The 22,231-nt window shown below is 43.9% G+C and overlaps 1 protein-coding gene across 2 annotated transcripts in view; it reads left to right on the top strand.

Moving 5' to 3' along the window:
* Positions 1–22,231, top strand: part of GRID1 (glutamate ionotropic receptor delta type subunit 1) — a 791,790-nt gene that overhangs the window by 512,326 nt on the left and 257,233 nt on the right. For both annotated transcript variants that reach the window (XM_033208974.1, XM_033208975.1), the window contains exons 7-8: positions 7,837–7,998; positions 9,417–9,536. In XM_033208974.1, the coding sequence (XP_033064865.1) occupies positions 7,837–7,998; positions 9,417–9,536 (282 nt within the window). The remainder of the gene's footprint in view (positions 1–7,836; positions 7,999–9,416; positions 9,537–22,231) is intronic.

Below are 22,231 nucleotides of genomic sequence, written 5' to 3'. Positions count from 1 at the left end.
GCCAGGAAGGCACAGTGTGGCCATCCAGCAGACACACCCTCCTGTGTTCCAGGGACCTCTCCCTTTCCCACTGATGGGGGCAGAGGTCTTAGCTGGATCATCCTGGGAGCCTGCAGCACTCCTGAGGACCTCAACACATTTCATGGGGGACTTACATGCTCATTATCTTTGGTCCTGATCCTGCTTCCAGGGATTCAATAACAGACCAGAGCACCTGGGCTTCCAATGTGCCTGCCTCCACCCTGCCCAGTGCTTGCCCAGGTGGAAAGTCAGTGCCTTCCTGATTTCAACAAGACAACAAATTCCCTTCTGTACAAGATATCCACTGTGGTCTGAATGTTTGTATCCCTCCAAAATTTCTATTTCGAAACCCCATCCCCCAGGTGACAGCATTAGGAGGTGGGATCTTTGGGAGGTGATGTGGGTGGAGCCCTCATGAATGGGATTCGTGCCCTTATAAGGGGCTGAAGAGACCAGAGTTCTCCTCTTCCACTCTGCCAGGACAAGATGAGAAGGCATCACCTATGAGCCAAAAAGCACATCCTCACTAGACACAGAATCTGTAGGCACCTTGATCTTGTACTTGCCAGGCTTCAGAACGGTAAGAAGTTAAGTTTCTGTTGCTTATAAGCCACCCAGTCTGTGGCTTTTTGTTGCAGTGGCCTGAGTGGACTAAGGCAGCCTTCACATCTCCTCGGGAGCCTCAGAGCCAGTGTTACACATGGTGGGATGTTGGGTGGGGCATTTGCATTGTAACTGCTCAAGCAGGATTCAGCCTTCGAAGCCCCTCCCCACTGGAGAATGTGCAGTGTTTCTGAGCACTGCTCCCCTGCCCCCAGTGCTCCATCCATTTCCTCCCTCTGGATCTTGATTCCTTGTTTTCTCATGAAGATCAATTTAACACTCTTACTGGTGGCCTTTGTTCCTGCTGACACAAGGTATTTTCCTAAATAAAGTATAGTTACTGATGTAATAGAAATTCTGGTAATACATTTTTAAAAAATCTATTTTTCCATCCCTGGTCCTCAGTCAACTTCTTGTGACTCATCTCTAATTATCCAGCAGCCAAGAGTGTCCACCTGGGTCTCTCAAGAGCTGCAAGCTCCCAACAAGAGCTCACGGCTGAGTTCTCTCCTGCTTCCCAGAGACGCCTCCTACCTTTCCCGTTATCTTTCTGAGGACCCACCTCCTGCTTGGGTAACTGATGTTGGAAATTTACACCTTGCCAGGATCCTACCATCTCAGGGAAATGCACAGCCTGAGATTCTGGTGGGAGATGGCCAGTTCCACATTTATTCACACAGAGCTCCCATCTCTTTCCCCAGCAGCCTCTATCCACCACCACTTGTCTTCTAAGAAGAGGCATCTTCTTTGCAAATGCCTTGACATCTCTTTAACTTCGTGTTTCTAAGAACATGTTTGGAACTGTTATTCAACTTTCAGTAATTCCATAAATACCCATTTATGCATTTGTTATGCATTTCTTCTTACGTTAGACCTTTCACAGATGTTCCCTCCTAATTCTCATAAACCCCTCAAAATTGGGAATTTTAATTTCCACGTTGTAGCATGTTCTGATTAGGGAAACTGGCATGTGCACAGGCCCAGAGGCCTGAGAGAGCAGGGGAAGAGTTCATTGTGCCTGGGGCAAGGGGTGAGAGGCAAGAAGTTGCGAAGTAACTTGGAGGGGACAAAAGCGACTGGGGCTCTGCCCTTGGTGATGTGATGTGGAAGATGTGTATCTGAAAAAGGCAACTCTATGCAGTGTGGAAAGGGAGGATCTGAGACTGGAGACAGGTTAACCAGTGGTTACCATCTCCCTAGGGAAAAATAAGGGCACCTGAACTCCACCCCTAAAATGGGAGGTGACCATTGAGTGAGGACATCTGGAGGCTACCCCAGGACTGAAACCCCTGAGCTGGGCAGAGGGTGGAGTGCAGAGCACCTGCCTTCCATGGATGCTGGACTGCAGCTGGCCTTTGTTCCAGCCATACCCTGCCTGCCTTCCCCACCTCCCCTGCACACCTTGCTGATCTCATTGCAGAATCCACTGTCCCAAAGGCTCCCGTGGCTGAGCCAGCTTTGCTGTGTGAATGTCTGGCTTTTGACTGCAGCGGGCCACACTCTCTCCCTCTCAGGAACCAGAGTCAGGGTATTATAAAGCTTTCCCCTCCACCCCTCGCCATGCAACACACACTATCTGAGCCTTCCTGTGTTGGTACCTTTTATGAAACATCCTAGGGGCAGAGAAGTGGCCTTTCCCTTAAAGGGCCGCCCTGCAACACCTCAGATCATGTAGCCCTGAAAGGTGCAGCTCAGACCCTGGGGGCTATGGCAGCTGTGGCTGTGCTGCTGGGACCTGGAGGAGGTCAGGGACATGTACACAGGTGCTCAGGTGAGCAGATTTCAGGTGGGACTGGGAATTAATATTCAATACTGATTCTTGCTTGATCTCTGACCCTTAAGCCTATAGGAGTCAGACATGTTCCCTTCATGCCTTTGGAAGGCTTTAGGGACCAAGGGACTTTGTGAGAGAGGATAAGTGGTGTTGGAGGATACAAATTCATTTTCTCAGTAGTTCTCATGTTCTGCATCTAGACTTGTGCTGACCCCAGCTTCTGGGGACGTCCCTGGAGGAGCTCTCAGCTCATACATATTGAAATCAGGAAGCTGCTTAGATATTTTATTTGCCTCTTCTATTCCTTTCTGTCTGTGCTCCATCTGAAAATGAAGATGCATGCAAAGATCTTAGAATAGTACTTGGCACACAGGGGTACTACCATCTGCATTCCACAGGTGGGTAAATCAGGGCTGCCACATTGCACCTCTCCAGGGGCCCAGATCACACTGTATTTTATTGTTATAAAGGTAAGTCTCAGAGTGTTCAACAGCTGGTTCAACATCACTCAGCAAATGGATGCTAATGGAGATCTACTTCACTTGTTCAATCAACATTTATTGAGTGCTTGCTGTATCCAGGCACTACTGTAGAGACCTGGGTCCAGCTGTGAGCAAAGCTGGTCCAGGTTGGGATGAATCCAAAGCTGTTGCTGATCCTATTAGACCACTTGCCTAAGCTGCAACCCTAGTGTGAGAGTCGTACTATATGGTAATTAGTGAAAGAGGAACTTACTGTAAATCTCTGGGGTGGCTAAATGAAACCATCCAGTCCCTCTTCCAGCTCTCTCCTCACTTATAATAGAGCCCACGGGCTCCCAGGAAGGCCTCAAGCCCTTTTCTTGGCTTCTGTCTGGCCTTGACTTCACTCCCACTAGCATCTCTGACCTGGTTCTAGGTATTTTGCTTTGCTGCCAGGTCTCTCCTCTGCCATGCCCGTGGCCTTGGCACTTTGACCTGTCTTTTGCTTCTCAAATTTACTCTTACCTGGAATGCTTTTTTGGTTCCTGGAACTTTATGCTGCAGTGTTCCTAGGTCACCCAGAGCCCTGGGCTCCTGCTTGCATGGGGATGATGGTTTAAATAGTGACAGCATCTGCTTGCTTGCCTTACCTTTGCTGATGGACTCTGTGCTGTGCCTAACCTAAAATATGAGGGAGTGAGGCAAGGACTTCTTCAAACCAGGCCTCATTCTCTGCACCTGTGGTCTGTGGCTCCAGCCTGGGCTGTTGGTCCCTGGTGGTCAATGACGAGTGAGCATCCATGCATCTGGAAGCCTCTCTCCTTCCACACTTCCTTCTCAGGGGCTTGACATGACCAACCCTGATACTGGTATCCAGCTATCTTCCCTGAGGAAAGGCTTCTCTTATGTTTATCAGGCTCTGGAGAGGGCCCCAAGTTTAAACTGCCTTTCTACCATCTACTTGTGATTTTTTTAATCCAAAAATTGCTTCTCAGAATCGGTTGTGAGGTTAGGGCCTTTCCTACCCTCTGCATTGCCACCAGTGAACTGTCAGCTAAAGTCAGTTTGCACAAAGTAGGTCACCTCCATGAGGGTGCTGAGGTTGGAGTGCAGATGGGGGAGACACAGATTATTACTGCAGTGTTAGATTATGCCCATGGCAGGGAGAGACAACATCTTACCAGGGAACAGTTAGGAGTAAGTGGAGTAGATGGAAACAGCTCCTTGGGAAGATCAAGATGTTTTGAGGAGGTTTTAGACAAGAACAAATTGCTGTTTGAAAAAAGGAGGCTCGGCCGGGCGCGGTGGCTCAAGCCTGTAATCCTAGCACTTTGGGAGGCCGAGACGGGCGGATCACGAGGTCAGGAGATCGAGACCATCCTGACTAACACGGTGAAACCCCGTCTCTACTAAAAACTACAAAAAACTAGCCGGGCGAGGTGGCGGCGCCTGTAGTCCCAGCTACTCGGGAGGCTGAGGCAGGAGAATGGCGTGAACCCGGGAGGCGGAGCTTGCAGTGAGCTGAGATCCGGCCACAGCACTCCAGCCTGGGTGACAGCGCGAGACTCCGTCTCAAAAAAAAAAAAAAAAAAAAAAAAAAAAAAAAAAGAAAAAGAAAAAGAAAAAAGGAGGCTCTCTCCAGAGTCAAAGTTGGAGGGATAAAATCTCTTTTATCTGTGATTCATTTTCTATAATTTCTCTTTTTTTGTAAAACATGGTTAGTATATGCCTTCTGAGAAGATCCATCCATCCATCCGTCCATCCGTCCATCTGTCCATCCGTCCATCCATCCATCCATCATTCCATCCATCCATCCATCCATCCATCCATCACTTCATCCATCCATCCATCTACTCATACATCTACACACTCATCTACCCTTCCGTTTGTGCATACATGTGTCTACCATGTGTTCAGCCACGAAACATACATTAAGTACCAGCTATGTGCTTTGATTGGTGCTGAGTTCTAGAGATAGTACTTAAAGAGCCCAAAGTTTGCTGAGGTAAACACATTTATGAGCTGACAACATATGTAATGGAAGAGGGTACATCCAGGGTGATATGTGGGCAGTGGGGAGGCCTGCCTATCTGTGCCTGGAAAAGTGCATTGCTCAAGCCTGTTCCTGTGAACTGGGATGTATTTGCCCTTCCAAGCAGACATACTTGTGCAAGGACTGAGGGCTTCCTTTGGCCTTTCTGAGTCATGTCCTGCTTTTTCCTCTTTTTTCAAGATCTCTCTGCATTCATACATTTGTTGAGTACCTTGATTCATTGTGAATAGAAGTGCTGAAGTGAAAGGGAGATTCCACTGGGTTCTGGTCAGAGTCCAGATGAGCTGGTGCTGTAGACTCTGCCCTGATGTGTAAGTGTGTGGATGGATAGGGGTAGGAGTCAAAGAGACCTGGCTGGTTAAATAGCAGCAGCTATGAGTGGGTGACAGGTAGACCCATGAATGTCTTGAGAAGAGAAATCTTCACATCATTAAGGAGTCTCAGCTTCAAGTTATTCTTTTGGGTAAAGAAAAAAACAAAAACAAAAACAAAAACAACAAAGCAATTCTAAGTGGCTTATATTCCTTATAACAACATCTCCATCATGGGTTTGTTTTCCAGAGGGGAGGAAGACTTAAAACACATGCAGTGGTGGGGGCTCCTGAGGGCTGGGGAGTTGCCAGCAACAAAGAGTGAATTAGTCCTGCTCATTGAGGAAATGCTCCTCTAGGCCTCAAGTGGCTGAGGGCACAGTTCTGTCATGGTGTTCTGTGTGCGGTGGGGGGTGAGCTCCCAGTGGGTGGTGGTACTTAATTTTCACCCTGCTGTCAAGTAAACTCCTGTGTGCTTTAGGCCCCTGAAGAGGGTCAGCCCAGGCACTGACCTTCTGCTCCCCCTCAGTTCAAGGCTCTGGTTTTAGCATACTCTTGACACCTCTGCAACATCTGGCCATCGTCCACGTACCTATCACACCTACAGCATGCAGAGACCCTGGGCATGCAGCCCACAGTGGTCAGAGCTGGGTGACAGGACAGTGACAGACAGGACAGAGCTCTTCAACAATGGTCTGTGCACAAGGACACCTACAGGGGTGGCAGTCAGCTCTGCCTGGATGTGACATGCTGGGAATGGCCCTTGAGGACTGGACAGGCATAACGGGGCAGATGTTTGTGATGCCTTGCACCTCCTATTGGCTTATCTCAGACTTCAGCTTCAGTTGCTGGAGAGTTCCCGCTACCTAAGTTCTGATCTAAGGTTCTGCTTTTGGAGCACCTGGACTAAGAAACATGAGGAAGTAAATTGCGGGCAGAGAACAAGGCACAGAGGTGTTGTAGTACAGGGACATATTGAGGAGGGTGGGAGTGAGGCTGCGGGAGGAGGGGTTCTCTTTGCAGCCCAAGGAACCTATTTGATCTTTGCAGGAGTCCTGTGAGGCTGACATGATCTCCTATTTTTATCTGGTGATTTTGTTTTTCTAAAATATTTTTAGCAGACGACTTGCTGCTTAGGCGTTCAGAGAATGGTCCCCTTGACCCACTTTGGCTGAGGGTTGTTTGTGCAACAGTTATCAGTGGGGGGCCACAAACCTGACTGAGGGTGGACGCTACCTCGTCCTCACCCCCTTCCCTTCTCCTACTCCTCTCCTTTGTGCTCCAATGTCCCCGTGGAGGGCTGGGGTGGTGTGAAGGTAACATCTGAGAACAATGCTGTGCTTCTCTGCCATTGGGCTCCCACTGGGTGCCTGGGAGGGCAGGTTCTGTCTTCCAGCTCCTCCACATCCAGATTGGGGTCTGTAGCCACACTCAGGAGGCTGAGCCTGGCCTGCCCACCCTGGACCCCACACACGGGTTGGGCCCCGATGCTGTAGTGTCGTTCTTCACACTGCTACCCTAGATTCTCACTCATGGCCTTGCTCTCCAGAGCTCTGAGACAGGCATGTGTCTCCTCTACCACTGAGCTCACATCACACAACTAAACAGAAGGGTGGTCCTCAGATGGGCACAGTTGCAAATCCCAAATGTGTTCCCTGGGTGGCAGTGACTCCACTGCACAGCAGGCACCAGAATCCTCATCTCTTGTTACCAGCGTCCTCGCTGTTACCTTGTCACTCAGGCCACCATTCACCCTAGGCCCATCCAGTGACCAGAGAAGTCTTTCTGAGGCCCAGGTCTGATCTCCAGCTTCCTGTATACAGACCCAACAATGGCGTCTTTCCCCCTACAGTCACCTGTGTTGCTATTCCTCCTTAGCAAGTCCCTAAGTCTTTGCAGGGCTCAATCCCTGCTTCTCTCTTGATCCTGCTCCCTCTGTATTGTATCCATTGACACAGTTGTCTTGAGCTGCTTTCAATTCCTTTAACCCAAGGATCTGCCAATGGTGGCCCATAGGGCAAATCCAGTATATTGCCTGTTTTGGAAAATAATGTTTTATTGCATATGGCTGCACCCATATGTTTATATGGCTGTTTTCAAGTTATAACGGCAGGGTTGAGCAATTGCAAAAGAGAGCAGTAAGCCTAAAATCTTTATGAGCTGGTCCTTTACAAGAAACTCTGGTGGACTGCGCTGTACCTGGCCCTGTCTCTTGACACCTTCATGCCCTTGCAAATGCTGTGCCCTCCCTTTATCCCACTAATCCTTCAACCCTGAGCTTTCTGCTTATCCTTCCCTCCATCCTCCCTCACTTGAGTGGGTAGCTTGCCTGTGTGCACATCTCAATCAGCTACAGATCAGGGTTCTCCTTGCTGATGTACAGATGCACCTCCCACTCTAGTTCCTGAGGCAGGGCAAGGCCTTATTCCATTCAGGACTCCAGAAGCTGGCTGGGTTTTTGAACGTACACCTAAAAGCCAAGGATCTTGGCATAGATTCTCGGCACCACAGCTTAGTGTTGGCATCCTGCATTCTTCCTTCTTTCTGTGGGTTTCTCCAAAGCTCTCTGGAAATGCACCTGTGGAAAGGGTTTCACTGCCTCTGTCTTTGCAGATCTCCAACCTCTATCTGTATGACAGTGTTCTGATGCTGGCCAACGCCTTTCACAGGAAGCTGGAGGACCGGAAGTGGCATAGCATGGCAAGTCTCAACTGCATACGGAAGTCCACTAAGCCATGGAATGGTGGGAGGTCCATGCTGGACACCATAAAAAAGGTATGTGTGAAGGGGCACCCCCAACCTGGCCAAAGAAAGGCCGCTTCTTATACCTCTACTGTGTTCCCCTCTAGCAGCTGGCCTGAAGCTAGGCTCTGTGTAGCTGCCCCAGTAGGCCCCTCCCCATTCCTCTCTCCTCGTCACTATTCCTGTCCCAGCATCTGCAGGCCAGGTGAGCTGTGGTCCACGAATACATACTATCATTACTGTCTTCAATTTAATATAAGAATTTCTGAGAGGCTATGCAACTTGCCCTTGGCCGCAGTTGTCAAGTAGGTATGAAATGGAGGCATCTGCCTATCCCATGTCTGCAAGGTACTCCTCTATGCAGACCACCATTCCCCAAGAGAGGAGTGCACCTGTATGTGTGCTTGTGATGTATCTCATGTGCTGAGGAGGGATACTGAATTAGAAAGCTGGATTTGAAGTGAATTGAGTAATCTGTGGACCATTTCTTAGAGTGAATTGACTTTTAGAGGTTTCAAAAGAGTATTTAGGGAAATCCATAGCATTAGGAGTTTAGTCACAATGAACTGCATGTGGTTTCAGTAGCAGTGAATATGCTGTAGTGTAGGTGAGAATCCACTACAGCCCAGGGCAGAGCCAGGGCCCCTTCTGGGCCAGGTGTTTCTGGGACTCTGTAGGCTCACAGGGACTATGAGAGATAAATCTGGATGAGAATCTCACCCTGGGCTTGGAGAGAGAAAGGGGCTCACCATGGCTCCCTCAGCTTCCTGCTGCCTCCTTCTCCTATAGAGCCCACTGAGCCAGTAGAGAGGCAGGGGGACGGTAGCCCGTCTATGCTGGATGCTGTGCTTTGTACCTATTTTCTCCTTCAGTCCTTGTGGGTTCTATGATGTGGAGCTGATTAACTTCAGGCCAAAGCTGAGAGATGGGCAATGTGCCCAAGGTGACACAGGTGGCAAAGTCAGGATCCAAGCTTGGGACCTGGCTGTGCCCTCCAATGCACATGCTTGCTGCCCTGCAACTTAACATCATGTGTCTGATATGTCTCTTGTTGACCTTTGAATTTCCTCTTGGGTCAGGCTAAGGTGAGCCCCTGGAACTGATTGCAAGGGGAGGACTAAGTTTCAAGAGGGCAAGGAGAAAAGCTGCCACTGTTTAATCTCATGGCTAGCATGGTGCCTGGCACATAGCAGGGACTCTAAGCATATAGACGGTATGAATGACAGGTGCAAGCCTTAGGGATTTCTCCCATAAGCAAATGTCCTAGAAAGTACTGATCCTACTCTGAGGGCCTAGGACCACCAGCCTATCTTGTCCTCATTACAGCCTGTCCATGGTCTCAAGACTGATTGCTCCCTTCTTGGTGACCACTTCCTTGTTCCTCTTAGCCTTTGGGATGCCATCCTCTACTTTAACCAGATTTTCCAATGGGTTTTTCTCCTCTTCTGCAGGGCCACATCACTGGCCTCACTGGGGTGATGGAGTTTCGGGAGGACAGTTCGAATCCCTATGTCCAATTTGAAATCCTTGGCACTACCTATAGTGAGACTTTTGGCAAAGACATGCGCAAGGTAAGCCCCAGGCTCTCTATCTTCCAGTCTTCCTGCTATGGTGCCACTGAAGACAGCAACAGCTACAGGATCCCTGGGCTCCCAGCAACTGTTAATTGGCACAGATATCCTCCCTCCCAGTCTCTCTCTGCTGATGCTACCATTGGCTGGTGTTTATATAGCATGCTAGGGAGTAGGTGCAGAGAGGTTTCCAAACAGAAATTGTCACTAATGGAGTCTCTTTGAGTAGAGCAAGGGTACCTTGTAACAACTGGGTCCTACTGCTTTGATCAGGGGGGCTGCTTGGAGGCTATAAGGGACAATGTGTTTTCTCAGAGCAGTGAAATCAGCCCAACCACAGGGACAAGTGTGAATTGCGGTTGAGGCGGGAGACAGACGTTACAGCCTGAGTGTCCTCCAGATCCAAAAGTGAGACAAGGCCACAAACAGAAAACGGAGCTGCAAGGAGGGTGGAAATTGGAAAATGCCAGAGCCCAGCAGAAAGAGAAATGAGAGACAGATGAATTGAACAACTCAGAATGAGGTTTGGCTTTTTTAATTTGATGCTGGTGCTGGTGCAGGTGGCAGCCTGGGTCTTCTCAGTGATACTTTCCCTCTTCTTCCACCTCTTATAGGGGATAGAGAACAGTTTTTCAGGATTGTAGATAGTGGAGAAGTGGCCTTTTATCCAGGGTGGGGATCCCCACAGTTAAGGGGACCCATGACACCAACAGTCTAACAGGGCTAGGACAAAGAGGCCCATATGGCAAGTAAGGGCTTGGAACAATTATCCAACTGAAGGACCTCGGATGTGGTCACTGTGAGCCAATGTGGAGCTGATGGTGGGTATCCTGGTGTGGTCAGTGGCTGGCTGTCCTGGGCCCGGCCAACTCCACTGGCTTGGATGCACTTCCAGAAATAACCTGTACAGGAGAGACCAGAGATGGGACTACTCATGGTGTAGAAGACCAAGGCCACAGGGGCTTGATCTTCTCTGGAAATAATGAAAGCATTGACTGATTGGCATGTACTCAGGCACAGCCTCATGTAATCACAGACACGCTCACACACTCACACATGTACACACTTCATACACTTCGAAGGAAGATGTCTCCACTAGTGATGGTGCCTGGAGCATGAAGGACAGTCCTTGCAAGCAACGAGCTCTCAGCAGGGGCTGGATAAGCCCTCAGTAAAGAGCCCTCTAGCCTGACGTCAGCATTGGCTAGGAGCAGTGCTAGAGGGGGGAGGCAAGGGCTAAGTGATGTTGGGGTACTGAGAATCTGGGTGGGGGACTTCTAAGGTTTTGCTCCTGAGGGCCAGGGTAGAAAGACGCATGTGTGGACTGGTGGAGGGTGTGAGAGCTGGGGAACAGGGAGGGAGCAGTGTAGAGCTCATCAGTGACAGATGGGGCAAAAGACTAGCTCACCAGGGAGAGGCTGGGATGGCCTGGGTGCATGTGTGATGGGGAGGTGGGGAATTTTTAGCCCACTCTGTGATGGAAGAGAGAGTCATGGATTGGTCATATAAATAATTGAAGTTTCAATAATTTGTTGTGACACAATGTCTGACATACATGGCTTGATGACATTTTGGAGCTCAGAGGTTTGTTGGTGGCATCCTAGATGGAGCTGGCTAGCAACTATTCTGTGACTTCCCATGGAGGGCCAGGGTGTGACCTGTGATGTCCAAGAAGCCAGGGCTGGCCTATGATGTCTGTTAGGTTGCCCAAAGCTGTGAGACTTGGTGAGGGGATGGGGATGGGTGGTCAGCACTAGTCTGAGTCATGACCACAAGAGATATGGGCTTGCACTGGGACTCCCACCAGGTAAGGAGGGTTCTTTCAGTCACTCTCGTATGAAAAAGCTTGCCAAGTGTAGCTGGCTGCCGAAGTAACTGTTCATATTGACCATGGTCCTGGCGCAGTTGCCTTCATCCCCAAGTCTTATTCTGAAGTTAGGTCCTGCCTGCCAGCTCCTTCCGTCTCCCACCCACTTCTTTTGGTGGCAATGCTGGTTGTGGAGGTCCCTGCCTTGTCTCAAGCAGCTGACCCTCCAGTCCTGTGCCTGGCGCCCTGCTGGCCACCTCAGGTGCCTGAGAGAGGGGGAGGCACTGTGTCCTCCACTTTCTGTTTCAGGTGTCTGGGCCTTCCATGTTGCCAAGGCAACGCGCCTCAAAAACCCCGAAGCCAGTGGGAGCTGGAATCTCTCAGTATAAGGAGCTTTGAGCAGGAGGCCTGAATGTAATTGAGTTGGAAGGGAAGCTGATTTTCAAGTGGGCTTTATGTTAAAATGTATTTTTTTGTCATTTTAAAATCTGCCCTTAATAACTGCATATCCTAGTTGTTATCTGTCTGCCTGGCAGCTTATCACTGCTAAGGGGAAGTTATCTGGAAAGCAGGGAATGGGATTTACTATAGCAAATGTTTGTGATGCGGCCTAGGGTGCATTAAAGCAAGTCCAGGGGGTTTCAGATGAACCAAGGAGAAGGGATTAGGACCGTATCATGGGGGTAGGGCAGCATTTGAAGGCAGAGCTGAGTGGTGGTTTCGGATGGGAGACGGGGCTGTGAAGGGTGGGGCTGGAAAATCAGGGTAACTTAAAAATAAAGGACATTCACATAAGGAAGAAAAAAATTGAGGATGGGTGGCAAATTTGAGGGTAGGGTCCTGAGCCACACCAAAACAGTGCCAAGATCAGTCATCTAAGGAGTGCCCAAGGTCAGAATCCAAGGGGTCGCAGCTCTGTTGGCCATGCAAGGTGCACAGCTGCTGGAGGAGCCGACTGGGCAGACTTCTAGATCCTGTTATGCCGGGCAGGGGCAACATTCCCTGCAAAGATTGTATATACCATACATGAACAAATCAGACACCGACTAAGCAGTTTCTTAAGACTTAAACCAAGAGGCATCTTTTAAATTAAAGACCAACATATTTTCTTAAACTAAATACCCTGGAGGGAAATCTCAGGGATAGTGAGTCACCCAGACATTTTCGATTAAGTGGTATCAAGAGACTATAGATTACTCAGCCCCTTAGGAGTGGGTGATCGCCTTTCACTACAGGGTGCTGGACAAATACTAATTCAATTATCTCATCCAGGAAGTGTGTTCTTAGTGAATGAGCTTTGTATGGAAAAATCAAAAGTCTATGTCATCAGCTTGCTGTGTAACTACTAGCAAAATATCAATTGTCTGTTTTGTACTTGGAGCTGTCTGGCATGGGTCTGCCACCAGGGGAAAGGTTTGCTGGAAACTCTTCTAGCTCTCACAGGCATTGGTCTAACATATGTCTTGGTGGGGTGGGGGGTGACATATGCTTCTTTTATCCTATTGGAGGCATTTTTTTTTCAGGGTTCAGAACTGTAACAGGACCTCCACAAATTTCTATTTGGCTTTGTTTCTCTTTGTTCAGACAGGAATCTCCAAAGGAGGATGCCATGAACATGTCCATGTAAATGTCCTTAGCTCATGATTGAGCTCTGACAGATCTGTCAGAGCCACCTGTAGTCAAGTTTCCAAAGGTGGGGTGTGTGGGAAGCTACTAGGTGTAGGGAGCGGGCAGGAACTATTAAGCATCCACGGTATCCAAAGGTACATTGTACATATGTTGTCTCATTGACCTGGGCCTTTGCTTTGCTCCTGGTTCTGCCTCTCCTGAGTTTTTGCACAGCTTCCCTTTTCTGAACCTTTGTTTCTTCAGAGGAAAGTTACAGGTAATATAAGCCTACCTGTCAGATGAAGGGGTCAGTCAGTGTAATGACACTGTGCAGCACTTGGCAGTGAGAGCATGCTCATATGGCACAGGGCATCAGCTTCGGGCAAATGGGACTGTGCGTTTTCTCTGAGCGTATCTATCTCAGACTCCACAAGAGCAGAGAGACACAGGAAGGCCTAAAACACAGCTTCCAGCCTGACAGTACCGTAGACTATAGCTCCAAAGCCAAGGCCAGAGATGGGAGGCTCCCTCTTGCAGCCTTGAGCTGGTACAGCTGGGATCACTCAGCTCTGTGTGCCAGGGCAGTGCCAAACTCCCCTTCTATGCCTGGCAGCAGATGTCCACTCCTTATAAAGACCAAGGGCTGTGAGGAATCTGTGGAACTTCACCTCTGATAAGATTTTATTTTCAGGGCTGTTTTGTTGTTAGTATAATCATTGCAAGAAGAAAAACATAGTTGTCTTTTTTTTTCCCCCACAAGCATGACTTGCTTGGATAGGAGCACTAGTTATAGCCCAGAGGAAACATTTCTCCATGACCTGATTGCGGAAGCTGTCCGCCTTTCTCCATCCTAATAACACTGGTGTAGAGAACTCATTCTCTTCCACTAACTCCAGTCCCTTGTGCTTGAAAACCCTGGGAGAATTGCCAACTGCTCGCAGGCCCTTTGAACCTCATTTTCTCTGGGTGGCATCCACCCGATTCAGTGGCTCAGTGGAGGGCAGCGGGTGTCCTTGGGCAGGAGGGTGGGAGAAGTAGGCAGAAGCATCTGGACAGCCTGTGGCTTTGTTTTATGCCTTGCGTCCTGGATGAGGGAGACCCTGATGTGGTGTGAGACAACAGAGCTGCTTTCTTCTCCTTTCAAGAATCAAGTTAGGACCAAGAGAGGCTGAAGGAGTATTTTGTTCAGGGGATCAAGTTTTTCTCTGGCCCTAAAAGTCTGGTCAGGCAGGATCTTTCTGGGACCCAAATGTATTAAATATACATAGAAGCACATGTGCTGGTTGCAATAGGTGGGGAATTGGGGTCTGCACAGCTAAGTTTGGGAAAGAGAGGCCCAGAGACTGGGGAGATGCATAGCACCAGCAAGCATGATGCTGTGCTGGGCTTGGAAGGCAGATTTTCTGGGAGTGAGAGGGGGTTAACAGAGTACCCAGAACATCCTTTCTGAACTTAAGGTAATGCAGTTCTGTGACTCCCTCTCTCCCTTTCATCTCACTTTCTGCTCCAACCTTCCCCAGCCAGCATTAGGGCATCACAGTCCCTTCCTGTTGACTGGGAGCCTGCTGAGTTGAAATTTCCACCACTGCCCTTGGCTCAGCCTCCCTGTTCCAGCGATTTCCCAGGGAAATAGAAGGGCCTCATTCCCCTTTACTAGTTTAAGATGCTTCTTCTAACTTCTCTGTCAATGTTGATTCTTCATAAAAGCTGGCTTTGGATGGGAATCAAATGCCCCCCTTGATGTTGCATCCCTGGGAGAGCCTTGTGACTGCTGATAATTCACTGAGTAATAACTGCTCTTTGTGCAGCGATTGCCACGCCGTAAGACCTCAGTCCTCCCTGAGCTTGAAAGTGCATCATTAACATTCTTGTGCAGATCCACTATGCGGTGTTACAAATTGCCCCAAATTCTCGGGTTCAGAAGTTGTAAGAGGTGAAGCCAGGTTGAAAAGGCTAACTCCTAATGAGGTAGAAGCTGCCTTTACCTGGTGGCTCCAGCAGTTGGTGCTAGGAGCCTGGGAAGTGGGCACAGCAGTGAGGAGGGGGATATGGGTGGAGGTGGGGCTGCGAGGATCTAGTCTGAGGACTGTGCAGTGTCTCTATTAAGCTGCTCTCATAGAGACTCCCGGCTGTGCACAGTGAGTTGCAGAAGAGAAATAAACTTGAGTCTCTTCATGGATTAACATTCTTCCAGTGTATTTTCAAAGTAAAATGTCAACCGTTCTGAACCCTTGTGCAGAACTATTTTTGACAGAGCCGAGAACTGAAACAAACACTGCTGCTTCATCCCAGTAAAGAAATAAGGAAAAGATGCAATTAAGTATTTCATTTTAGGTAGCGTTTTATCAATACATACCCATTAAGGGTAGAATGTTCAGAAAATACAGATAAATGAAAAGAAGAATGTAAAACTCAGCTACAATCTTTAAACCAAGAAATAAATACTGTTAATGTTTCTGGTGTATTTTCTTGTTGTTTTTTTTTTTCTCCCTCTGTATATAGAGATTATGATATGTATATTTATCAAATTGCTATTTATTGTAATACATTTTATATCCTGACCTTCCTACAAAATGTTATATTGGTAATATTTTCTCATTTCTTTGTGCTTTACAACTGTGATTTTTTCAGTGGAAATACATTACTCAACTTCCAGGCAGCCATCATTTATTGCATCTTCCTATCTGATGAATATTTAGGTATTTTCACCACATTTATTATAGAATAGTGTTGTCATGAGCATCTAAAATACATACAGTTTTAATTATATCTATATTTACTTCCATATTATATTTTTTAAGAAGTAGAATTACCAGAACAAGAATATTAATTCTTTTAGGCTCCTAATGTACGTGATACGTATTTTCAAATTGATTATAGAAAGGCCTAATAACTTTCACATCCATGAGTAGTATATAAAGTCTATGTTATATGCTAAAAAATATGGTTAATATATATTAAGCATTTTTGCTAGTTTGATAGCAGGATAAAAAAACAATATACTAGATTTGCATTTCTTGTGAGATTGTATGTTTTAAAGTATAACTATTGGTCGTTTGTATTTCACATTTTTATAAATTATACCTCAGGTTCTTTGCACATTGTAAACCTATATAACCTCTCTTTCAGAAAGGAATTGATAGTTATTTGTGTTCAATATTTTGTTCCAATAAATAGTTTGACTTTGAATTAAATATTTTCACATACAGACATTAAAAAATGCATGTGGTCAAATAATTAGATTATCCGTTTGCATTTTTTTATATTTGCGTTTTTTAGAAACTTATACCCAATTCGCAAAGTAGATACTGTTTACTCATACTTTCTTCAAGTTATTTTTGTGGTTTGACTTTTTTTTTTTTAACAAAATCTACCATCTAACTGGGATGGATTTGGGATAAATTGTGACATGATGTCCTAGCTTTTACATTTTTTCACTAAATGGTTTCTACTACCATTTATACAGCAGACCTTCATTTCCCTATTGACTTCAATATCATATTTTATTATAAGCTATATAAATTTGCATATCTCATTGATTTTTAGAAATTATGAATCATTTTTCTTTTTTCTCTCAGCTTAAATTTAATTCACATTTGTACATTTTCAGAATGTGCTTGTCTTCAGGTAACAGAATGTCCACCTTAAGTGGATTACACAATAAGAAAGACTTACTATCTCACATTAAAGAGGACTGCAACTAGGAAGGCTTCAGGGTTAGCCAATTCAGCCATTCATTGCTGAGCCCAAAGGCCAGGTCTTTTTCATATCTCAACTTGGCTGTTCTCAGGCCACAGTCTTAATTTTTCTCATAATTTCAGAATGACTGTGGCAGTTCAAACTGTCATACCCAGAAAGATAGCAGTAAGTAGAAGAAGAGTACCCTTTTCTGTGTGTCTCCATTCTGTGAAGAGCCCTTTCCTAGAAATTGGTCCTGGCTTACTGTGCTATTTTATATCATTTTTTTTTTTTTGTTATAGCAGGTGAGGGTTTCCTGTTAGATGCATAAGTAACATTGGCAGAATTTCTCTCTCAGATGCTTGTGTTCAGCTTGTGTTAGGCTTGTGCTCTTTTCATAACATGGAAAAGAAATTGCTCATTCTTTTGTACTTACATAGACAGAGCTGTTGAACGTTGGAAAGAATTTGACTGTACAATTTTCTGGACTAGTTGCTGGTTTTGGAGATACTACTTTTGTATCTTGGAAACTTTCTTTCCTGGTTTCTACATTTCATTTAATCATTTTTAGTAATCTGCTTCACTGAAAATCTTGCAGTTCACTGGAATATTCAAATTCATTACTTACAGCTCTATATAGTACTTGTAAACAATTTTAAAAATACTGAGCTGTTGACGTAACTCCTTCTTCATTCCTATTATTACATATTTGTGTTGTCTTGCTTTATTTTTTGATTAGACTTGACAGCAGATTTTTCTATTTTTTTTTTTTCAAAGAACTAGGTCTAATTTGTTTAATCATTTTTTGTACTTTTTTCTGTCTGCCTGCTACATAATAGTTGTTTTATTGTTATTTACCACTTTTTGAGACACAGTGTCACTCTGTTGCTGAGGCTGGAGTGCAGTGGCACAATCATGGCTCACTGCAACCTCTGCCTCCTGTGTTCAAGTGATTCTTGTGCGCCAGGCTCACGAGTAGCTGGGACTACAGGCACATGCCACTATGCCCAACTGATTTTAATAGAGATGGAGTTTCACCATTCTGGTGACGCTGATTGCAAACTCCTAGCCTCAAATGATCTGCCCCCTCAGTCTCCCAAAGTACTGGGATTACAGGTGTGAGCCACTGCACCTGGTCAATTTTATTGCTATTTTTAAAAACTTTTTATATGAGGTGTTAGATAATTTATTTTTATTCTTTCTTGTTTTGGAATGTCTTGTTTTATTCTGAATATAGTTGTGACTGAATTCTTAGTGGTTTTGCTAATATAAACTGAAGCATAAACCTCATACAGAAAAATGTTGAAATCTTATGTAAATCACAGTGAATTTTCAAAAGTGGACATGCCCACACAGACAACACTTACATCAAAGAACGTCACCAGCACCCTCAGAGCTCTCCCCTGTGCACCCCTTTAGTCACCACACCCACCAAATGGAACCAGTTTTGATATCTAATGACCTTAATTAGGTTTTTCCTGTTTTTAACTTGATATCAGTGATATCAAATGTTCCATACTCTTTCGTATCTTACTTTTTTTGCTCAACATTGTGTTAGTAGGATTCATTATTATTGTTGTATGTAGTTTTAGAAAATTCATTATTGTGTTTTACAAGGAAAGTTTTATTATCATACAGGTATAGAAAGGCCAACAAATCAGGAGATGACTGCCATTGAAAAGATAGGTTGTTACTCACAATTCCCCAGAGGAGCATGCACCACACACTAGACAGGACCACAGGGTCAGTCAGGAAATGGAGGAAAACCTGAGCAAGCTTCATACTTATTTTTCAAGATCGACTTGGTGATTCTTGACTCTTTGCATTTTCTTATACATTTTAAAATTAGATTTTTATTTTCCACAAAAAAATTTGGGATTTTGACTGAGATTGCCTTGACTCTTGATCAATTTGGGAAGTGTTAATAATGTCTTACCAATATGGAGTAACGTAATTCATGAATATAGTATACCCCTCAATTTATTTATGGCTTCTTCAATTTCTCTCAGTAAAGTTTTGTAGCTTTCACTGTAGAGATCTGAATAACTGTTGTTTGATTTATTCCTGGATATTGATTTATGATTATATGTAGTAAATTTCAAATTGATTTTTCTACTTGTTACTGTGTGTATATAGAAATGGAATTGGTTTTGTATATCAAACTTATTTCCAGTGAACTAACTGTATTTGCTAATTTATTTTACTAGTTTACCTTTAGATTATTTTAGATTTTCTATATACACAATCATGTCATCTATAACTAATAAAACTTCTATATTTGCATTTCTAATTGCCATTATTATTATTATTTTTTGAGACAGAGTCTCGCTCTGTTGCCCAGGCTGGAGTGCAGTGGCGTGATCTCGGCTCACTGCAAGCTCCACCACCTGGGTTCACACCATTCTCCTGCCTCAGCCTCCCAAGTAACTGGGACTACAGGCACCTGCCACCACTCCCGGCTAATTTTTTGTATTTTTAGTAGAGACGGGGTTTCACCATGTTAGCCAGGATGGTCTCGATCTCCTGACCGCGTGATCCACCTGCCTCAGCCTCCCAAAGTACTGAGATTATAGGCGTGAGCCACCGCGCCTGGCCTCTAATTGTTATTTTTTTTTATTTCTTTCTCCTGTCTTGTTGCATTAGTTAGGGTCTTTAGTTCAAGTTAAATAGATGTAATAACAGTGGACGTCTTTATTTTGTTCTTGATGTCAGAATATAATTTGTAATAATTTATTCTTTAATATGTTTGCTACATAATTTTGGTTTAATGTTCTTTTTTCAGATTAAGAAAATTCGCTTGAATATCTAGTTTACTAATAGTGTTATCAAGAATGAGTGTTACATTTATTTAAAGGCTATTTTGCATCTATCAAGATAATTATATAATTTTTATTCTTGCTCTTTCCTGTTAATATGATAAATTATGTGGATATATTCCTTTTTGATGGTGCTCGTTTCTCTTTATTGCACAAATATCATACCATACCATACTGTTATTATTATTTTATAGTATATTCCAATATTTGCTAAGTTTGATACCATCTAATTTATCTTCCTTTTCAGAATATTTTACAATTAAATTTGATTTATTTTGAGTTGGTATAGATTTACATGCAGTTTTAATAAATAGTATAGAGAGATCCAGCATACCCTTTATTCAGTTTCCTCAGGGGTAACATCTTGAGATACAATAATAACACAATAAGGATACTGACATTGATACAACCTATGGATCTCATTCAGATCCACATTTTCCTAGTTTCATTTGTGTGTATGTGTCTGTGTATATTTAGTTGTATTCAGTATTTTCCTGCGTGAGCTGATATATCTACTACCACATCCAACACACAGTTCTGTTACCAAGAAGATTCCTTCCCCATTTGCTCTTTTATGACCACATGGACCTCACTCATACCTCCCTGCCCTTCTTGTTCCTACCTCCTGATAACCATAGTATTTTCTATTCTCCATTTCTAAAATTTTGTCATTTAAAAAATGATATATAGATTGAATCATATAGTATTATAATTTTTATTGGCCTTTTCTCACTCTAGAAAAAAAGGCATAATTTTCTAGAGGTTCCATCCAAGTTGTTGCATGTATGAAGAGTTTCTCCCTTTTATTGTTGAGTATTATTTCAAAGAATGGATGTGTCCCTATTTGTTTAACCATCCACCCATTGAAGAACATCTGAATTGCTTGCAGTTAGGGCAATTATGAATAAAGCCACTATGAGCATTTGTGTGCAGGTTTTCCGGGATAAATGCCCAAGAGTGCAATTGCTGTGTCATATGGTAATTACATGTGTAGTGTTAAAAAAAAAAACAGCCGAAATGTTTTCCAGAGTAGCTGTACCATTTTATACTTCAGCCATGAAATGCATAAGAAAATGCCTCTACATCCTCACCTGCATTTTGTGTTATCACTATTTTTTATTTAATAATTGCACAGAGATATCTTATTGTGGCTTTAATTTGCACTTCACTGATAGTCAGTAGTGTTGAAATTTTTTTATGTGCATATTTGCCTGTTTGCCATCTGGATATCCTCTTCAGTGAAATGTCTGCCCAAGTCTTTTGACTGTTTTTCTAAGATGATTGCTTATATTGTACTGTTGAGTTTTCAGAATTCTTTATATATTCCAGATACTAGTCTTTTAATGGATATATAGTTTGCAATCATTTTATTGCAATTTGTAATTGGCTTTTCCTTTTCTGTTGAGGACTTTTTGCAGAGCTAAAGTTTTACATTTAAATGAGGCTAAGTGTATCAATTTTTTCCTTTTATATATCATGCTTTTGGTGTCAAGTCTAAGAATTTTTTGCCTATCCCTATATTCCAAAGATTTTCTCCTATTTTTTAAAAGTTTGATATTTTCATATTTTTAAGTCTATAATCCATTTTGAATTAATTATTTTAGACATTGTGATGTTTAGGTTGAAGTTCATTTTTTTGCCTATAGGTATCCAATTGCTTCACCACCATTTGTTTAAAAGACAGTCCATCCTCCACTGAATTGCTTTTGGATCTTTGCCATAAATCATTTTGGCATATTTGTGTGGGTCTATTTTTGGGTTCTCTAGTCTATCCCATTGATCAGTGTGCCTATCTTTATGACCCTGTGTTGATTACCAAAATGTTTTATACATTGTTGGATTGTATTTGCTAAGACATTATGGGGGATATTGCTATTCTGAATTCATGAGAATATTGAGGTTTAGGGTTTTTTTTTTTTGCTGTTGTACTATCATTGTCTGCTTTAGGCATCAGGGTAGTATTAGCCTCATAAAATATGTAGGAAAACATTTGTTTTTCATCTTTTGGAAGAGATTGTGTAGAATTTGGTTTTAATTCCTTAAATGTTTGATGTAATCCTCCAGTAAAATCATTATAGCCTGGGGATTTCTTTTACAGGAGCTCTTAAATTACAAATTAAATTTCTTCAATGGTTATTGGGATATTCAGATTATCTGTTTCATCATGGTTGACTTCTGGTAGTTTGTAGGAAATAATTGGTCATTTCTTCAAACTTGTTAAATTTATGAGTGTAATGTCGTTTGTATTTTCTTTTATTGTTTAAAGGGCTACAGCATCTGTAATAGTATCTCTTGTGTTATTCCTGACATTTGTGATTTGTCTTTTCTTTATTATTATTTTTGTTAGTCTTGTTAGAGGTTTACCAATTTTATCGATTTTTTCAATTCTTATTTTAAGTTCAAGGTTACATGTTTAGGTTTGTTACATACGTAAATGTGTGTCATAGGGGTTTGTTGAACAACCAGGTATTAAGCCCAGTACCCATTAGATATTTTTCTGATCTTCTCCCTCATCCCATCCCCCTACTCTCTAATAGGCCTCAGTGTGTGTTTTCCTCTATGTATCCACATGTTCTCATCATTTGGCTGCCACTTATAAGTGAGAACATGCAGTATTTGATTTTCTGTTTCTATTCTGCTAAGGATAATGGCCTCCAGCTCCAACTATGTCCTTGCAAAGGACATGATCTTATTCTTTTATGTGGCTGCATAGTATTCTAGGGTTTATATGTACCACATTTTCTTTACCAGTCTAACATTGACGGACATTTAGGTTAATTTCATGT

The sequence above is a fragment of the Trachypithecus francoisi genome, unplaced genomic scaffold, assembly GCF_009764315.1.
Source record: "Trachypithecus francoisi isolate TF-2019V2 unplaced genomic scaffold, Tfra_2.0 Lachesis_group9, whole genome shotgun sequence".
Lineage (NCBI taxonomy): Eukaryota > Metazoa > Chordata > Mammalia > Primates > Cercopithecidae > Trachypithecus > Trachypithecus francoisi.
Note: the sequence above shows the minus strand (reverse complement) of the source record. Positions and strands in the feature narration are given on the sequence as shown.